Source organism: Orcinus orca, chromosome 17, assembly GCF_937001465.1.
Source record: "Orcinus orca chromosome 17, mOrcOrc1.1, whole genome shotgun sequence".
Classification (NCBI taxonomy): domain Eukaryota; kingdom Metazoa; phylum Chordata; class Mammalia; order Artiodactyla; family Delphinidae; genus Orcinus; species Orcinus orca.
Window position 1 is genome coordinate 37,046,957 of NC_064575.1, and position 19,364 is coordinate 37,066,320.

At 38.3% G+C, this 19,364-nt stretch overlaps 1 protein-coding gene across 1 annotated transcript in view; it reads left to right on the plus strand.

The window, feature by feature from the left end:
• LOC125961829 (AT-rich interactive domain-containing protein 1A-like) overlaps positions 1-19,364 on the plus strand; it is a 124,950-nt gene that overhangs the window by 3,762 nt on the left and 101,824 nt on the right. The window contains exons 2-3 of the mRNA XM_049700861.1: positions 3,024-3,114; positions 5,031-5,079. Coding sequence (XP_049556818.1) covers positions 3,047-3,114; positions 5,031-5,079 — 117 coding nt within the window. The 5' untranslated portion in view covers positions 3,024-3,046. The remainder of the gene's footprint in view (positions 1-3,023; positions 3,115-5,030; positions 5,080-19,364) is intronic.

Genomic DNA, 19,364 nt, shown 5'->3' on the forward strand with positions numbered 1-19,364 from the left:
ATACTCACAACTTATTACCAGTCTCATCTTGATCAAACGGTTACCACACTTCTCATCAATTTCCTTATCTTTGAAAGCGGAATAAGAGAAGTATGCCTGGTGGAGTTACACATAAAGCTTATCTGATAGAATATTCATAAGGATTTTGCACAAAATATACATGGAAATATTTTAGCACCGAGTTTAGCATGCGATTCGTCTTCAATACATTTAAGAGCTATTATTTTATTATTATTATGCTATCATTAAATATCACTGTTACTTAAATGTCATTATTGCTAAAATTGCTGTAAAATTACCGCAATAACCCATGATGAATTCCCCTCTTCTGTATCCTTTGTTTAAATGGAAAATATATATATAAATCTAGACAGAGAACACTTTAGTGATCCTATTCAGTGGAGTGAGAATTTCCATGGCACTGATTAAAACAAATCCTGAATTGCATGGACTTAAGGTAGCAGAGAGGGGCTTCCCTGGTGGCGCAGTGGTTGAGAGTTCGTGACCCGATCCGGGAAGATCCCACATGCTGCGGAGCGGCTGGGCCTGTGAGCCATGGCTGCTGAGCCTGCGCGTCCGGAGCCTGTGCTCCGCAACGGGAGAGGCTGCAACAGTGAGAAGCCCGCGTACCGCAAAGAAGAAAAAAAAAAAAAAAGATAGCAGAGAGGCTAAGAGATTTGAAGTTCGACATCCCCAAGTGTGAATTCTACTGTGACCCTCTTCTAGCTCTAGAACCTTGAGGAAGTTACTTAAACTTTCTGAGCTTTACTACTAGTTTCCTCATCTGTATCTTTTTCAGGACTATTTATCAAGCATCTTCCTGTTCTCTATGCTTGGACGTATCAATGAATAAATAGACAAGAGCCTTTGCCTTGCGTGCTCCTTCTTGCATGCTTTCTCCCTCCTTACACTCTCGTGTGGAAACGGATGTTATAAATAAATTCTATGCTTTGTCACAGGTTGATGGGCGCTACGGGATAAGGAAAAGGATGTGAAGCTCACTGAAGAGGCTTGGGTTGGGAGTGCTGGAGGAGTGTACAGGTAGGTTCTGATTTTAAATAGGGTAGTCAGGGTGGATTTTATAAGTTGACATTTGAGCAAAGACTTGAAGTGAGGGAGTTGTCAGAATGTATGATGGGGAGACCACTCCCTGGGAGCAAGAATAACCAGTCCCAAAACTCTAAGGCAGAAATATGCCGGGCAGCTTGGAGGAATATCAAGGAGGCCACCCTGGCTGACTTAGTCAGTGGGGAGGAAGAGACAGCAGGAGGGCTGGAGGTCGGATATGTGATGGGATGGATTGGGTAAGTCCTGGGAGGCCATCGCATGCATTGTGTCTTTTACTCTAAATGTAGGCAGCCAGGGGCAGGATTTTAGCCGAGGTGTGGCATGAACTGTCTCTTGTTTGAAAAGCATAACTCTTATCTGTGGTCTTGAGGATGTGGGGAGAGAGTGGAGTCAGGGAGAATCTCGGGAGGCGACTACAGGATCCTCGAGGTCTATGTTGGTGGCCTGCACCAGGCTGCTAGCGGCTGGTAATTCTCAGAAGTGGCACATTGGGAAGGTTGTGACAGCATTTCGTGGTAGATTGAATGCAAGAATGGAAAGGAAGAGGGGGTCAAGGGTGAATTTGAGATGTAGGGCCTGGGGAACTGGAAAGGTGTGGTTACTGTCACCTAAGATGGAAAAAGTTTGGGGTAGAGCATGTTTGGGGGATTAAAGACCAGTTTTGGAGGTATAAGATTTGAGATGTTTTCGTGACGTCCAAGTAGAGATGCTGAGTCCAAGTAGAGATGCTGAGTACACAGTTGGATACACAAGTCTGCAGTTCTGAAGAAAGGTCTAAACTAGAGATACACTTTAATACAATGGAGATATTAAGAATAATTACATGGAAGCGCTATTTTAAAGGTAAAATGAAGTAATGCAATTAGCACTCTGTCTTCTCAAAACATTTAATAACTGTTAGCTAAAATAATTACCTGAAATGAAAAAATACCTATAGTTTGTTTTGTTGTTTGCAGTAAAAGTGAATAAAATGTCACAATTATTTTAATAGTATTTGTGACACAGTAGTTTTAGTTAAGACACCATGACTACAAACATTTACACTAAACCTTTCAGTCTCCTGCTTTTCACTCTGATAGGGTACTTGGAACCATATTTTGTAAGGTTTAAGTTAGTTGTCATAGGGTACCTCTTTAATTAGAAGTAATTCTGAACTGTCTAGTTCCATGCAGTTTTATATACATATATGTATAATTATTATTTTATGATTTATCAAACTCAGTTGAAAATTTGCATCACTGATATACATTAGAATTTAAGCATTTACCCAGGTACTCAAGGAAAAAAATGTATTTGTCTTGTAATTTCCATGGGGTACTTACTTTCACATCTTCCCTTCACTTTGCACTTGCAGACATGGCAGGGGAAATATTATCTTACTGGTCTTTCAGTTCTCCTTAGCTATCTGCAAGTCCTTAAACAGCCTTTGTGGCTTAACCAAAATTCTCTTCCATCTTCATTCCGCTAACAGATATTGGTCTAAGCATGTACTTATACTAAGAAATGCATGACCACGTTGTCTCTACACATCTATAATTTTATGTTAACACTATCATTATGTAAGCTATACTTTAATTGTAATTATAACAGATTTTATGTCAACACACATCCATTTCTAGTGTTCATCTGGTGTTCAGGGGGAGAGCAGCATGTCGTAAATTTTATCAAAATATAACATCTGAAGACTAGAACAGAGGGTAATTGTGTAATTCTGTATTCACTCTAATTAAGTTCAGTGGAGTTGGTATAATAGAATTAAGATGAAAAAAAAAAAGACATCGAGGTACCATGGCTCCCTCTCCTAACACACCCTTTTCGTATCCGAGAGCAGAGACTCAGCACCTTTCTGTACAGAAATGGAGACAGGAAGAGGCCAGAGGATGAATGACAGGCACGAATGAGGTGGAACTTTGAAGAGCAACATGGAAATGAAATACTTCTTTTGTATTTGGTAGGTGGGGAAAATGTACCAGCGTGTATGCCTACTGGGACCACGTTTTCCAGAACAGTTAAGCCCAGTGTCAACTGTGCTGTCCCACCTTCCTCGTAAGTAGGAACATACTGTTACTTGAATCTTTGCTTCCTGTTTCTTGATAGCTGGTTGAGAAGATTATCACAGGAACTGCATCTTGTTAGCAAATACACTGTTTTGAAATGATTGACACTCACTGAAGAGTGGCAACTCCAAGCTTGCTCTCTCTTGATCTTGGACTATTTAAGTCTGGAGTGCAGGAGTGGGTTATGGGGAAAGACCATTGGAATTCTTATGTCTTCAGCATAATGGTTATAGCATAATGGTTAGGAGTGTAGGTGCTGGTTCAAATCTCTGCTTTCCACTTGCTAACCATATGAGCTTGGGCAATTTACCTGATTACCTGAACCTCAATACTCCTGCCTATAAAATGATGTTAATAATATTTCATCCCCATAGACTTGTTTTCAATGTTAAAATGAAGTCACTTACACCAAGCACTTAATACAATGCCTAGAGCATAGTAAAGTCTATTATTATTACTATTACTACTACTACTACTACTATTATTATTATTACTGTCACAATGCCAGGTGCTATTTTTCCTATGCCTTATTCCATTATCTTCTGCCCTGTCCCCCCATTTCTGTCTTGTTTCTGTACAAGGGTAGGTTTGTCACAGAGCATTTTCTTTCCCTAGTGTCTGACTCTTAGTCATCAAGGTGACTGGTCCACGACCCGGCATTCATTGCTGCTCGTTGAAGCAACCCATTTTGAAAAGGGGAGTTGGATATTGATGCCAAGTTGGGTCAAGGAGAGAGAATTTTCTCTCTTCTGCACTCAGAGAGCTAAGTGAAATATTCAGGCCTCAGAAGGAGAATCAGGCAAAGGGCAACATGCTTAATTTCATACCTTAGTGATTAAGAACAAGTCAGACAGGCTGGATTTGAACTCATTTCCGTCATGTACTGACAAGGGGATCTTAGGTGCTTTTGTAACCCGTCTGAGGCTCAGTCAACATCTGAAAGAGACGAATAACATTATCAGGACCTAGCGTATAGCCTCGTTGTAATAAGTGAGTAAATCCTTTTAAAACGTTCAGCACGTTGTTTGGCATATAAACACGTAATAAAATTTAGCTTCTTTGACTACTACTGCTGCTAATATTATTAAGTAGCTGAGCAGATCCGAGGCCCATTTTTTTCTTAGATTGCACATAATCATTTGGACAACCAGCTCACATTGATCAACCGTTGCTTATATATAAACCCCCATGAACCCAAAGGTGCTTTAACTCTCTCCCAGTCAGAGCCTGTTCTGGGGGCAGAAGCAACACCGGCACTACCCCCGTCATCTTTGCCTTTATTGTCACTACACTCGCCTGCCGTACTGAGCACTTTCTGTTTGCCAGGCACCAAATTTAGCCCTGCGTATGCACTATATCATGTAGTTCTCACACTCAGGTGGGAGACATTATCATCGTCCCCAATTTTCAGATAAAGACGCCGAGGTGTTGGAAAGGTAAGAAACTTGACCCACAGCAAGAGATGGAGCCGGAGTATTCAAACCCTTCTCTCTGACCTCAAGAACCCTTAAATATTAGCATACTACTACATCCTGGTAAGAAAATCTGCTTCCAGCCACTCTGGTGAGAGTAGAAATGATTCTCAGTCCCCACATTCCTCTATTGCCCATGCCACCCTAGCCTCAGGACTAGGTGGGAAAGGAAGTGATCTCTTCAAAGAGCAGCCAAAGGGAACCTACTCCCTTCTGCCTTTTCGTAATCAACTAACCAATATTTTATTTCCTTCTTAAGAGTCCCCACGTGTTCCTTTTGGTACTTAGCTTGGCCTTTTAGAATTCTGACATTCTGTACATGACTCATCCACTGTATTTCATGTTAATTTATTGAGGTCAAGTATAGGGTCTTACTCATCCTGAAGTCCAGTTATCCCCTGTCACATCTAACTCTGTTCTTTTCTTCTTGTAGGACATCTGCAGATATTTATTTGAATTTTGTTGAATTGTTCTCATCAATAGTACATTAAAAGTTATACAGAAAGTGCTTTCTTATAAGGAAAACCATCTAAATAGATTTCTAGCTCTTTACTTTTTATAGCACTATTGTAGAGATTATAGATCTCCAGGTAATATTTTTTAGATTGAGTTCTTCATATCATCTTATTTTTACATATAATGATAAATCTGAATTTTCTCTATCAAAGCTCTGAGACTTCACTGGCTTGTAACTTAGCTTGTTGATTATGTGTTGTTGACTTTTCCATTTACAATGATATTTGATCCTGGTAAGGATGGGGCTGGGTGGGAAGGTACATCTTAGGGCCATCAATTGGTTTTGTAGAGAACTAACATAAAGATCTAAAGTCTCATCATATTTCTGCAGAACTCATGAATCATTTTATTATAATTCCATTCATTCAGGGAGTATAAAACCATTTTCAAATTGTTATTCCTAATTTATTCATCTTCTCTTCCTTAGTCTTAGTGAGAAGAGAGCAGGCTGAATGGAAGAAAGTCATTATGACCACTGGGGCCACTAGGGTAGGCATCAGTCCCAGAGTTTTGTTTTCATCTCTCCGCTATGAATATTGGCTAATGTCTTGAGTGCTTACTTGGTGCAAATTACTTAGCCGACCATGGCAAATGGATTGTGTCATTTCATCCCCTGATAGTCATACAATTAATGTATGTATTATTATGATATCCCATAATGCATATATGGAACAGAGCCTCAGAAGTAGTTATTTGCTCACCAAAATATGGTAGATGTGGAATTTGGACTGAGGTCTGATAGACTCCTAAATCACTCCTAGTGATTTTTACCACTGAATTAAAGTTGTATACCTCTGGAGAGTAGATAGTTTCTAAAATTTCCTCAGCTCTAACGTTTTATAATTAAATTTTTGTCTGATGGCAAGCTTAACAGTTAAGATGGGTAGGAAGGAATGCCAGCCTGTTGAATGGAATTTCCCTGAAATGAGCCAGTTCACTCATTCATTCACTCAGCATGTATTGAATGTTTGCTCTGTGCAAAGGCATTTTAGGCATCACAGTGGAGTGAGCGCCCCTTCCATAGACTCTCCTGCAGCACTCAGAGAAGTCTTGGACTGGTTTGCCTGTTATGGAATGCGGCTTGGTGATAGAAGCCTGGTTTGTCCTCCACTGATAAAACTAAGACATACTCATATGAGTTTATAGGCATCTTGAAGCCGTGGGATAGTAACACACATGAATCTTACCATTTTTGCCTGGGATTAATGATATAAAGGCTTTGGATTTGGGTATGGAAAATGGGTGCAATTATGGGTGTGTTGGTTCTACATATATACGGACATCACGTGTCATCAGCCTGCAGCTACCTGCCATTCCTCACTACTCCTTCTTTTCACAAACCAAACAAGTACCTTCTTATCTCTCCTGTGGCTAAGCTCTTGACAGTGGCACTAGGGCCTCCCTCAATAAGTACATCATTGGCTAAACCGGTGGTTTCTCAGATATGCTCACTGAACAACCCTTAAGGTGGATTGACATTCCACTGCCTAGAATAGAATATGGTGTTCTTTAGAAATCGGGGGGAAAAAATAGGCCACCAGATGTACTTTCTTTAATTTAAATTGTTTATATATATGAACAATTGTTATGTATACTTGTTCATATATATGAATGATTTAAAATTGAAGAGATAGATATATACACACACACATATATATATGTATATTTAAATTTTGGCTTCTGTTAGCAAGTAGTAAATTAAATTATTAGCAGATCCATACTGCAGGGAAATAACCAATCAGATTTCATTCAATAGCTTGCTTTTTTGTAGATTTATGGTTGTGATTTTATATCTGCAGGTATGTTTGCTGAAGAAAATATTTCTGCCACTTTACACAAAATTAAATTCATTTAATACCAATGCGGCATGTCTCAAATGTCTTAATACAGTTTTAATCTTGAATCGCATCAGAAGTATGAAATTAGAAACATACCCCAAAATCATTTGAAGATATAATTACTTTCATTTCCCTTATACTTTTGAAACTTTTGAAAAACAAGTATTTAGTTGTACTTATCTGTTTCTGTCTCTCTAAGGATAGCAAACACTGAAACACAATTCTTTTTAAAAGTCCGTATTAAAACTATATTGTCCAAGATGATCAAAACTAAGGAAGTGGCAAAGAAATTCAAAAATTTAAACTTTCAAAGGGTGCTTTTTTTGTGAATGTGTAGTACTTGTTCTTCTGAAGGAATTAATCTTTTTAAAAATTTAATTAACTTATTTTTTATTGAAGTATACTTGGTTTACAGCGTTGTGTTAATCACTGCTGTACAGCAAAGTGACTCTGTTATACATATGTATATACATTCTTTTTCATATTCTTTTCCATTATGGTTTATCACAGGATATTGAATATAGTTCCCTGTGCTATATAGTAGGACGTTGTTGTTTAGCCAATCTATATATACCAGTTTGCATCTGCTAATCCCAAACTCCCAGTTCATCCCTCTCCCACCTGCTTCCCCCTTGGCAGCCACCAGTCTATTGTCTATGTCTCTGATTCTGTTTCTGTTTCATACATAGGTTCATTTGTGTCATATTTTAGATTCCACATATAAGTGGTATCATGGTATTTGTCTTTCTCTTTCTGACTTACTTCACTTAGTATGATAATCTCTAGTTGCATCCATGTTGCTGCTGCAAATGGCATTATTTCATTCTTTTTTTTATGGCTGAGTAGTATTTCATTGTACATATGTACCACATCGTCTTTATGCATTCATCTGTTGACGGACATTTAGGTTGTTTCCATGTCTTGCCTATTGTGAATATTGCTGCTGTGAAGATCAGGGTGAATGTGTCTTTTTGAATTATAGTTTGGTCTGGATATACGCCCAGGAGTGGGATTGCTGGATCATATGGTAGGTCTATTTTTAGTTTTCTGAGGAACCTCCATACTGTTTTCCACAGTGGCTGCACCAACTTACATTCCCACCAACAGTGTTGTAGGAGGGTTCCCTTTTCTCCACACCCTCTCCAGCATATGTTATTTGTAGACTTTTTAATGATGGCCATTCTGACTGGTGTGAGGTGGTACCTCATGGTAGTTTTGATTTGCATTTCTTTAATAATTGGCAGTGTTGAGCATCTTTTCATGTGCCTATTGGCCATCTGTATTTCTTCTTTGGAGAAATGTCTCTTTAAGTCTTCTGCCTATTTTTTTGATTGGGTTGTTTGCTTTTATTGTCATCAAGTTGTATGAGCTGTTTGTATATTTTGGAAATTAAGCCCTTGCTGGTTGCATCATTTGCAAATATTTTCTCCCATTCTGTAGGTTGTCTTTTCATTTTGTTTATGGTTTCCTTTGCCATGCAAAAGCTTGTAAGTTTGATTCGGTCCCCTATGTTTATTTTCATTTTTATTTCTATTGCCTTGGGAGACTGACCTAAGAAAACATTGGTATGATTTATGTCACAGAATATTTTGCCTGTGTTCTCTTCTAGAAGTTTTATGGTGTCATGTCTTATGTTTAAGTCTTTAAGAGATTTTGAGTTTATTTTCGTGTATGGTGAAAGGATGTGTTCTAACTTCACTGGTTTATATAAGGCTGTCCAACTTTACCAACACCACTTGCGGAAGAGACTGTCTCTTTCCCATTATATATTCTTGCCTCCTTTGTCAAAGATTAATTGTCAAAGATTAACTGAGGTGTGTGGGTTTATTTCTGGGCTCTGTATTCTGTTCCATTGATCCATATGTCTGTTTTTGTGCCAATACCACGCTGTTTTGATTACTGTGACTTTGGAGTACTGTCTGAGTCTGGGGTGGCTATGCTGCCAACGTTGTTCTTTTTCTTCAGGATTGCTTTGGCAGTTCTGGGTCTTTTATGGTTCTGTATGAATTTTAGGATTATTTGTTCTAATTGCGTGAAAAATGTCATGGGTAATTTGATAGGGATCGCATTAAATCTGTAGATTGCTTTGGGTAGTATGAGCATTTTAACAATATTAATTCCTCCAACCCAAGAACATGAGATGTCTTTCCATTTCTTTGAATCATCTTCACTTTCCTTTATTAATGTCTTACAGTTCTCAGCATATAAGTCTTTTGCCTTCTTGGTGAGGTTTATTCCTAAGTATTTTATTTTTGGGGTTGTGATTTTAAAAGGCATTGTTTTTTTACATTCCCTTTCCGATATTTCATTGTTGGTATAAAGAAATGCAACCAATTTCTGTACGTTAATCTTGTATTCTGCTACCTTGCTGAATTCGTTTATCAGTTGTAGTAGTTTTCATGTAGAGTCTTTAGGGTTTTCTCTATATAGTATCATATCATCTGCATCTAATGACAATTTTACCTCTTCTTGAAGGAATTAATCTTGAAGTTCTACTAAGACTTTTGGGATACCTGTTTTAATGAGCCACTACTTCCTGCCTGAGATTGCACTATGCACCAGAGATTCTAGAATTAGCATAATAAAACTAATAATGCAAACAACAGCAACAAATCTTCACAAACCTCCCTGGCAAGGAAGTAAAGTCCACTGGAAACACAGACAAGTGAAACACACATTCAAAATGGCAGTGATTCTCAAACATTTATGTGCTGAAAAATCATGACAAGCATGATAACCAGGGCAATTACTAGACCCCTTCTCCAGCTGGTCAGGTGTAAGGTCCTGTAACTCTATTTTTGGTGAATGCCTCCAGGAGAGTCTGAGACAGATGTTCTCAGTTGTCGTCAACCTTTAGTGTGCATCAGATTTGCCTGAGAATATTGTTAAAACACAGATTGCTGGGCTCCAGTGCCAGAGTTCTAACCAGTTCCCAGGTGTGGCTGATATTGCTGGCCCAGGGACCACATTTTGAGAACCACCTTTCAAAACTCTGCAGTATGCGGTTGTGTGTGTTGTGAATGAGACGGGCCCAGAGAACCAAAGGAGGGCAAAGGGACTCTGCCCTAAATTAGCCAAAGGTAACAATAGCAGCTAGAATTGATTGACCCAAGAAAAAATTATAAGAACTTTACCTGCATTTGCTCATTTAATCCTTTCAGTAAGGTACATAGGTGCTACTTAGTGTTCCTCTTTTACAGGGGTGTCCAGAGAAGGTAACTACTTTGCCCACGTCCTGAACTGGTAAGTAACAGATTAAGAATTCAAGTCTAGGAAGTCTGATTCCAGAGCCCACACCTCTACCCTTTCTGCATGTAGAGAGGAGTAAAGGGTTGTCAGTGAAGCCTTCCTGGGGGCCCTGGCCTCTGAGTGTAGATAGAAGGATGAGTGGACATAAAGATCATTATTTGTGTGTGGTGGGGGTAGGGGAGGAAGTATGAGGGCTTCCAGAAGAGCCCGCCCTCCCCATACATCTGCTATAAGCAAGTCTGATGATCAGGAGTCCGGAACATGAGTATGACTATGGGATACTGAGAAGGGTTCTAGAACCCTGGGGTTAGAGTTCTGGATCAGTTAGTAGGTAACAGAAAGTGAATGAGTGATTTACCTTACTTTCCACGGGTAGCAGGAAGTTTGGAGATAGTCCCTCTAGCGTTAGTCCAGCTGCTGAAGGGCATCACCAGGGGACTGGGTTGCTTCGCTCTTCCAGCTTCCACATCTCTAGCACGTCCACATAGCTTCATAGTGACCCCAGAATCTCCAATAGTGTTCCAACAATTTGGGCAGGAAGAAAGAAAAGGAAAAAAAAGAAATTAAGTAAGAAAAAACAGGCAGTGTCTAACTCAGAGAGCAAATTTTTTACCACAGATGGTCAGCAGACTTGCACTTAGATCTCATCAGCTCGGATTTTAAACTGGCCACCTTAGCCTTAAGGATAATGGGGTCTCCTAAACCAGGGCTCTGATAGTAAGGAATAAGGAGAGAGTGGTACTGATTAGCAGTGCCTGCTGTCCCAAACAAATATTACCCCCAAACTATTTTTTTTAATCCTATATTTTACTTTAAAGAATGGAGGGGAAACATTATGTATCTGTAAATAGCCTTTTAGAAAGGGTACAATTATAAAGTTATACAACCCCCTGGAGGGCTCCTTTCTTCTAAAATCTCTTTAAAAACTGTTCAAGGTTAAGGACATTTTTATCTTAATTTAGTCACTTGCAGTCGATTATCTTGGAATGACATCCTCTCTCTGCAGATGTTCTGTCAGGCTTTAGAAAATTCTAGAAGTGGACAGAGAAGTGTTATGGTACATGTATTTGCAATATGCACGTCTTTGAAATGAAATCCATTTAGGGAACAAAAGGCATTTCATGTCTTTGCTATCCATTTTCACATATTTGCCTTTCCAGAATTCCTTTGAACAAATCTGTTAGATGTAACCCATCCGTTTCTCCCATCTGAATTCTTTATTACTAAACATTCTTCAGTATGCTCTCACTCCCCTCTGTCAAAGGCGTTTCTCTGGGTCCTCACCCTTCTCATCTCATATGTGAATGCGTATCTTAAACTGAAGCAACAGTCTGCTATGACTTCTCCATAACTTGAAGAACCCGTCTTTGTGGGAAAAAAAGTAGACTTACTAACTTAAAAGGTAAAATGCGCGCAATGTTTCTGAGAATTAAAAACTAAGATAAAAACATAAGCAGTGGAAAAAACTTACAGTGGATCCTTTTCAAAGACTTTATTTTACAGAGAAGGCAACTGAGGTTTAAAGAAAAAATGCGTTAGTTAAACACTAAGTAATATACCTTAAACCTCAGTGGAGCAACACATGGACAGTTCATTTCTCACTCACTCAGGAGTGTAGTATGGACTTTGGTGGTCTGAGGGTCAGTTTTCTGCTCAGTTATTCAGGGACCCACCACCTTCATCGAGTGGCTCTACGTTTGTCCTAAAAAGGAAAGGAGAGAGGAAGCTGCAAGCTACAATTATCAACTCGTTATCCTTCAGACATAAACTCTTCAGGTCACCTCTGGTCACATTCTTTGGGATAGAAGCATACCCAGATGCAAGTGGAGATGGAGAATGTTGTTCCTATCTTGGTCCTAGTGATGCCTCTACAGGCTGGAGGAGCTGATTAAAGTGTAGTCAACAGCTCGTTGTTTCTGCCACAATGAGTGCTTAGCCTAAGGCTGTGGATTAATTATGTGTGTGTGTCACATATACATATAATAGACACAAACATATGTATGTGTGTGTATATATACATTTTTTAGCATGAGTTGACACATGGGGCTTCTGCCATATCAAGAGTACAAACTGCCTCTTGTTGCTTTTTCTTAATTGAAGTTGACTACTACTATCTATTTCCCTTCATTTTGCTACCTCCCCCCCGCCTTTCAGTATTATATGAAAATTCTGAAAGAAATAATTTCAAAGTTTCCAGTGCTTTTAAAGGTAATAGAATACTCAGACCTTAACAATTTTCCTGTGTGAAACTTTTGCCAGAGTAAAATGTTAACTTATGAAAAGTAAATTTAGATTGATACAAAAGAGAAAATAAGCTGATTTTTTTTTTTTTTACACAAATACCCTGAGCCAGGGTGGAAAATAAATGGAAAACTGGAGGAATTTAGATCCTTTTGTTGTAAATTTAAATATTTTTAATTGTAAAAATAATACAGGCTCATTGCAGAAACTCCAAAATTGAAAGGATTTAAAGAAAAAAGGAAAAATAACTCAAAATCCCATTTCTGATAAATCATCTCTGTAACATTTTTGAGGGTATCTTTTGAAACTTTTTTGTGACGGGGTGCATATAAATACAATGCAAGTATAAAATACCTTTAATTATTATATCAAACTACAAAACAGTTCTATAACATTTTTATTTAGTAATATAAGTATGATTACTCATCACCTAATAAAAATCTGCAGCATCATTTTTAATGGTTGAACAGCATTCTATTATTTATTTAACCAGTCCCTACTGTTCAACATTTAGATTATTCCTGTTTTGCTTTGCTAAACAATGAGACAAGCATCCTTGTTCATATGTCTTTGAGCATTTGTTTATTTCCTTAGAATGGACTTCTAGAACTTGAATGGCTGGTTGTCAGTTCTGGTACATACTGACATATTGTCTTCCAGAAAGGTTACCGTGCTTTTTATTTCTACCAAGAATTTAACATCCAATGTGGTTTCTTACACACACTCATCAGTACCAGTATTATCAATATCAATACCAGTATTATCAAGTTTTTTAAAACTTTGTCATTCTAGTCAGTAAAATATGACACCTGAATTATTTTATTTGTATTTCTTTGCTTAATAATAGCAAGGTTGAACCTATTTTCATATCTTTATTGGCTGTTAATACTTTTTACTTTGTGACTTTATGACATCCATTTTTCATCGATGTATAACAACCTTTTATATATCAATGTGTTTATTTTGTTTGTTGTAAATGCAATTTTTTTCTCTTCATTTATTTTTATTTTGTGTGTGTTGAACTTCTTTAATATTGTCAAGTCTATTCAAAAACCCTTTAATGAACACAACAAATGTGGAAAATCAGTCATTCTCCTGCATTTTGTAATCAATTTATTTCCTTTTGGGCAGTATGGAAATGTAGGTTCTTATTTCATCTTATGGTTGGAAACAATCTATTCCCTCGGAAAGGGATTATAGTCTCCATGATGCAGTAATGGGAGATTTTATAGGGTAGGCAGGGTCTACAGAAGAAAAAACCCTAAACCACACTCCATTGGTGGTTGCCTTGTTTATAAAAATGGCATTTGAGGTTGTGTGACTGCCATCAGGTAAGCAAAATTAATTTTTAGCATGAAGTACTCCTATCAGCAAGAACAGCCTAGGATAGGCTAGCAGTAAGAAGTGAGGGGTTATGGGATTGGGGCATAGCCTCTGTTTCCTCCAATGCAGCTGGAAATTTAAACTCCGGGGTTCCTGCTTGATCCAATCAGCCCAGCTAGTATGTGTTGCCAGGTAGGGTGAATAGACTCAGAAGTACAAGAGCTCATCCTTGGTCCCCTCTGGAAATGAGCAGAGAATACTGTGTCAAGCAGAGGTGATCAGTCCATGGTCTGGAGACCTGGATCTCCTCACAGAGTCCTTAAAGTCAGGGTGAGACAAAATGCCAATACAAATTATATTGATGACAGTATCAATGAGGTGACATTGAGTCCTTTGACCCAACGTGTGTCTGCAGTGTGCCATCCATTAGTAAATGGGCAAAGCCATTTGACAGATCTATCTGATACAATGAATGAATCTGACACTCATAGTTTGAAAAACTGAAACTGTATCCATTTGTCAAGAACAGTGGCTACTTGTTCTGCTTTATTCCCCCTGGTAGAACTAGGTAACATTGCAGGCAGTAAGACGTTCCGGCATTTCACCCTGGAGTAGCCCCCAAACTGAAGAAGCTGTCTTATCAGTAGTTAGCTCCTTGTCACCAAGAATATTAAAGTAGATTTGTATGATTAGCAAATTAAAGAGACTGTAGTGCCTACCACTACTGTATTCACTAAGGCACCCAAGTTATTCTAAAGAAATCCTAATAATACATTAGGACCGTTTTGAATATTTTTATTTCATTAGCCATAATCTTCTAGTTATAACATCCATCACCATTTTGGCCTTCTTTTCTTACAGCCTAGCCCTGTGGTCTTGGGCTAATCACTAACCTGCTTAGATACAACTTTCTTCTCTATGAAATAGAAACAATATTATATGCTTTGAAGGACTGCAGGAAGATGAGCTGTAATGTTTATCAAGTGCCTAGTAAGTAGCCTGGCCCATAATAAATACTTGGCTAATTGTAGATGTTAGTTTCATTTTTAGTTTTATTTCCAAACATTGCTCTTTACTTTTGGAACTCTAAAATTTGTTTTGAGAGTGGAGGACTTGTTGTTTGGATTCCTCCAACACTCTCTGTATATTCTGTACTTCTATCCCTATATCATTTATATTAATGGAATAAATGATCTTTGGTCTGGTGATTCCAAGGTGACGAGGAGCTAAGTGGAGGTTCAGTATACACCTGGAAGTATGAATTTTCATGCCCAGTGCAAATGTGGGAAAGGCATTATTCACACATTATAAATGGGGTAAAGACCTCCAACTTGAGGAGACTCTGGGTTGAGAGATGAGAGATTTACAGGTACTGTGTTTATCATACAGGGTACCACAGGGGCTTTTATGTTCTGTAGCAAGAATTTGCACCTTATACCCTTGTAGTTAGAAGTAAAGCATACCACATAACTAATATCTAGTAAGCATTAGAGTTAGAATAAGTACCATTTATTTCACGTTTCCTTTGTGTTAAGCATTTTACAGTTACAACATATGGATGGATACTATATTGTAATGATTAACAGTGTAGTTTTTTGAGCTGGATAATCCTGGATTGGAGTCTCATCTTTATTACCTCTTTTTTTTTTCTGTTTTATTGAGGTATAATTGACAAAATTGTAAGATAGTCAAAGAGTATATCATGATGATTTGATATACATATGCGTTGTAAAAGGATCCTTCCCATCACGTTAATTAATACATCTAACAGCTCATGACACCTTTTTCCTTTTTTTCTTTTTTTGGTGAGAACACTTAAGTTCTATTCTCTCAGAAAATGTTAGTTATACAATACAGTATTATTGATGTAGTAAATATGTTATACAGTAGATCCTCAGACCTTATTCATCCTGCAGCTGAAAGTTTGTACCCTTTTACCAGTCTTCCCCTCTTTTCCCCACCCACACCCCAGCCCCTTGCAACCAGTCTTCTACTCTATTTCCATGAGTGTGGCTTTTTTTCTTTTTAGATTCCATATATAAATGATATCATTCGCATTTATCCTGTCTGGCTTATTTCATCAGCATAATGCACTCCTGTTTCATCTATATTGTCACAAAATGAAAGGATCTCCTTCATTTTTTTAAGGCTGAATAATATTCCATTACCTCTTAAATGAGTGACTTTTGGTACATTGTTTACACTTTCTAAGCCTCAGGGTTTCTTTTCTTCTGTAAAATATATATATATATATATATATATATATATATATATACACTAACAGGTTATTTTCTGATATGTGGAATGTTTGTTGAATCAACAAATAATTAGTTGAGATCATAAATGTGACACTTAGCACTGTATTAACATTTATTAATACTCTCCCTGTTAATTTCTACAATAAATTGTATAATAAGTAACAATAATAATAGTACTACTAGTAGTTTTACAAAATGCATAGGATGTGCCAGGCATCATATACTGTACTACCCTCCTTCATGTGTACCACAAGTTACATGTAGATATCATCTTCCACGTTGTTTCCTTTAAAGAAAATTGAAGCTCAGCAAGATTGAGTAGCTTGCTCCAGATGTGAACTCAGGTCTGAATCACTCCACATATAGGTTCTTAATGACTCCATATCTTTAATTCCACATCTGCATTTGTTTGTTGTTGTTTTTAACTTTCCAAGCATCTGATCTGAAATTCCTTTCTCTGGGGCGTTTTCCACTTTGTGGGTCTTGGTGAGAAACAGAGCCTTCCTCTCGTTATACAAGCTGAACATGTCAGATACACTGTTTACTCACATGCTCAGTCTCCCTTACAGATGGAAAACAGTCGGGCGACCTCGGGTTGGCCAACTGCACCCCTCTCTTGGATTTTGAATTACAAATAAATGATGTAAAGAAGCAAGGCCAGCAGTGCTGGGTCAACCTCCTGTTTCCTGTTCCTGCTTGGTAGCAAGGCCAGCTAGGACTTATAACATCACTTTGGCCTGATCCTATAATTGCAATAGCATAGCCTTGGCTTTCGGTTGTTTCGTCTGCTTCTAGTTACTGAGGCCTAACCATAAACTTCCAAAAGTTTCCTTTCTGCTCAAATTAGCCGTATCTGGTTCCTGATGATTACAAATAAGACCTTTCCTGATATACAATGGTGACCTACTTATCCAGGCAGACGTAACATCGTCCTGGCAGGGACAGAGGGCAGGCAAGTTCCTTGAACAGCTGAACAAGAAGAAAAAGACCTAAGAAGGAAGAATTGAAGCCAGTTCTGCTTGTGTTATAATTCTACCCGCAGCTGCCTCTGTTTCACAGACCACATGCTAAGGACCATGTCCCTTCCCCTGTAAAAGACGAGCAAAGTAGACCCAGGCCTTCCAACCCAGAGACCAGCTGAGCTGTACCGTGGGCAATCTAGGATGTGAAAGACTTCACTCAATGTCTTTGTCACTTGACACATTGTTCCTCTCTTTGGGAAGTAGCTTCTTTGTGTGACAAGAATGTGCTAAACCAACACTTAAGTGGACAGAGGTGAAAGATGCCAAAATTAGCTACAGAAAAAAAGGCGTAAAGACTTGTATTTTCTGTTATTTGAAGGTGTTAAGACCCCACATAGAATATGAGTCCTTTAAAGGAAAGTTGTGAATGGCCCAGGGAATGTTGAATTTCCACGTGGCAATATGTTCGTGATCGGTCATGATGATGATGATGGTAGCATCAGTAGCATTTATCAGTGTTTCCTGGGTGAGAGGCACTTTATCCTACTGACCTTTTATCTCCATGACGACCCTGTGAAGTAGGAAATACTGTTTCAGCATCTTCAGGGTTTTTCTTTTTTTTTTTTATCAGGAATTTACCCTAGATCACAGTTGGGTGGTAGAACGACCAGAACTGGACACTGGCCTTTCCTGAATTCCCAGAGTGTGATCTTAGCAGTTGTATTGCCTGATGCAGAGCCATGTAAATGTTGCCAAAGCAATGAAACGTGTACCTATTTCTAAGAGATTCTAACTCAGAAGCTCTGGGGTTAAGTGCAGAGCAGTTGAGTGTGATTGTCTTTACAGACAGTAGATAACTTAAGAGAAGTTGTTTAAAAGTATATTTGCATATTATACTACACTGTCATATCTGTGATTGGTTAGCTATTGAGTAACTAACACAAATCCCAATCCCAACTCTAATCTCATTCATCTCTTGTATGATATTTGACCTAATTGAGGCAGGTTTTTTTTTGTTCTTTCCCACAAACACACATCGAACATCCAAAACATGCTTACCATTTGTGAGCATATTCTCTTAGTTATTTAGGAGTTGAGTAAGAGTGAGAGAGAAGGGCTTCCCTGGTGGCGCAGTGGTTGAGTGTTCTGCCTGCCGATGCAGGGGACGCGGGTTCGTGCCCCGGTCCGGGAAGATCCCACATGCCGTGGAGCGGCTGGGCCCGTGAGTCATGGCCACTGAGCTTGCGCGTCCGGAGCCTGTGCTCCGCAACGGGAGAGGCCACAACAGTGAGAGGCCCGCGTACCGCAATAAAAAAAAAAGTGAGAGAGAAAAAGACACATAAATATGAAATACGGTCATCATTTTTTTAATATCCTTTATGTTGTTAATCTCTCTTAGCATTTACTGCCATTCACTCATTTGTATTATTTGGGGTATAGCAGTTTATTCACACAGCATTTTTACATATGGCTTATCATTTGTATTCTATTTTAATAACACTAATAATTATAGGCTATTGACAAACTCATCAGACCCTACATATTCATTTCAAAATCATGAAAATAAGGGGGAAAATGAGGTGTAAAGTGGAAAATCTATGTGTACGTTTTCATTGGTGGAATGAGGAGCTACCTGAATATATCACTCCTTTAGCTTTTCCTTCAAATGGTGCACTTTTTCCTCCATGCATAGGAGTCACTTCCATTAGGTAAACAGTAGTCTTGAGGGCAAACCTCAGAAGTAGAAATGGGAGAACTTTTCAGTTATGGTAAAATCAAACATAGTTTTCTTCAGTAGTGAAAAAAAAATTCTTCATGAGAAGTTCAACCACCGTGAGTTCCATGGTGAAAAACTTTCCACTTATAGATGCAACTTCCCCCAGAATTCTGAGAAATGTCGGTAGTAGACAGGGGTGTTGCATACACCTGTTTCATTTCCCTCTGACTTTTCCTTCTCCTTTCTCTATTGACATTAAAATCTATAGTGAAAGCACATAGTAAGCAGTCTAGGACAATTGATATGACATTTGATCTAAATCTCCAAAGTCTATTTTAGATGGGGATGCTGTGAGAGTCACAGGAGGGGAAAAATCTAGAATTATTCTTATGTGATCACATGCACTAAAATAACAAAAGCAAATCTTATTTCTAGCTAATAACATAGCATTCCTTATGTGATGTCATATTATGGCAGAAAAGAAATATATGCGTCTATTTTCTTCTATATTAAAACTGCTAAGGAGTGGGGACCAATGAACTAAATCAATTGTTTTGAGTTCAAGTTGTAGTTTTTAGTAGCCATCCTTCTTAGCAAGTTTTCCGAAGCAAATGTAGTTCGTTTACTATCACCACTAAATGTGCCATTGTGTAGATTTGTGGA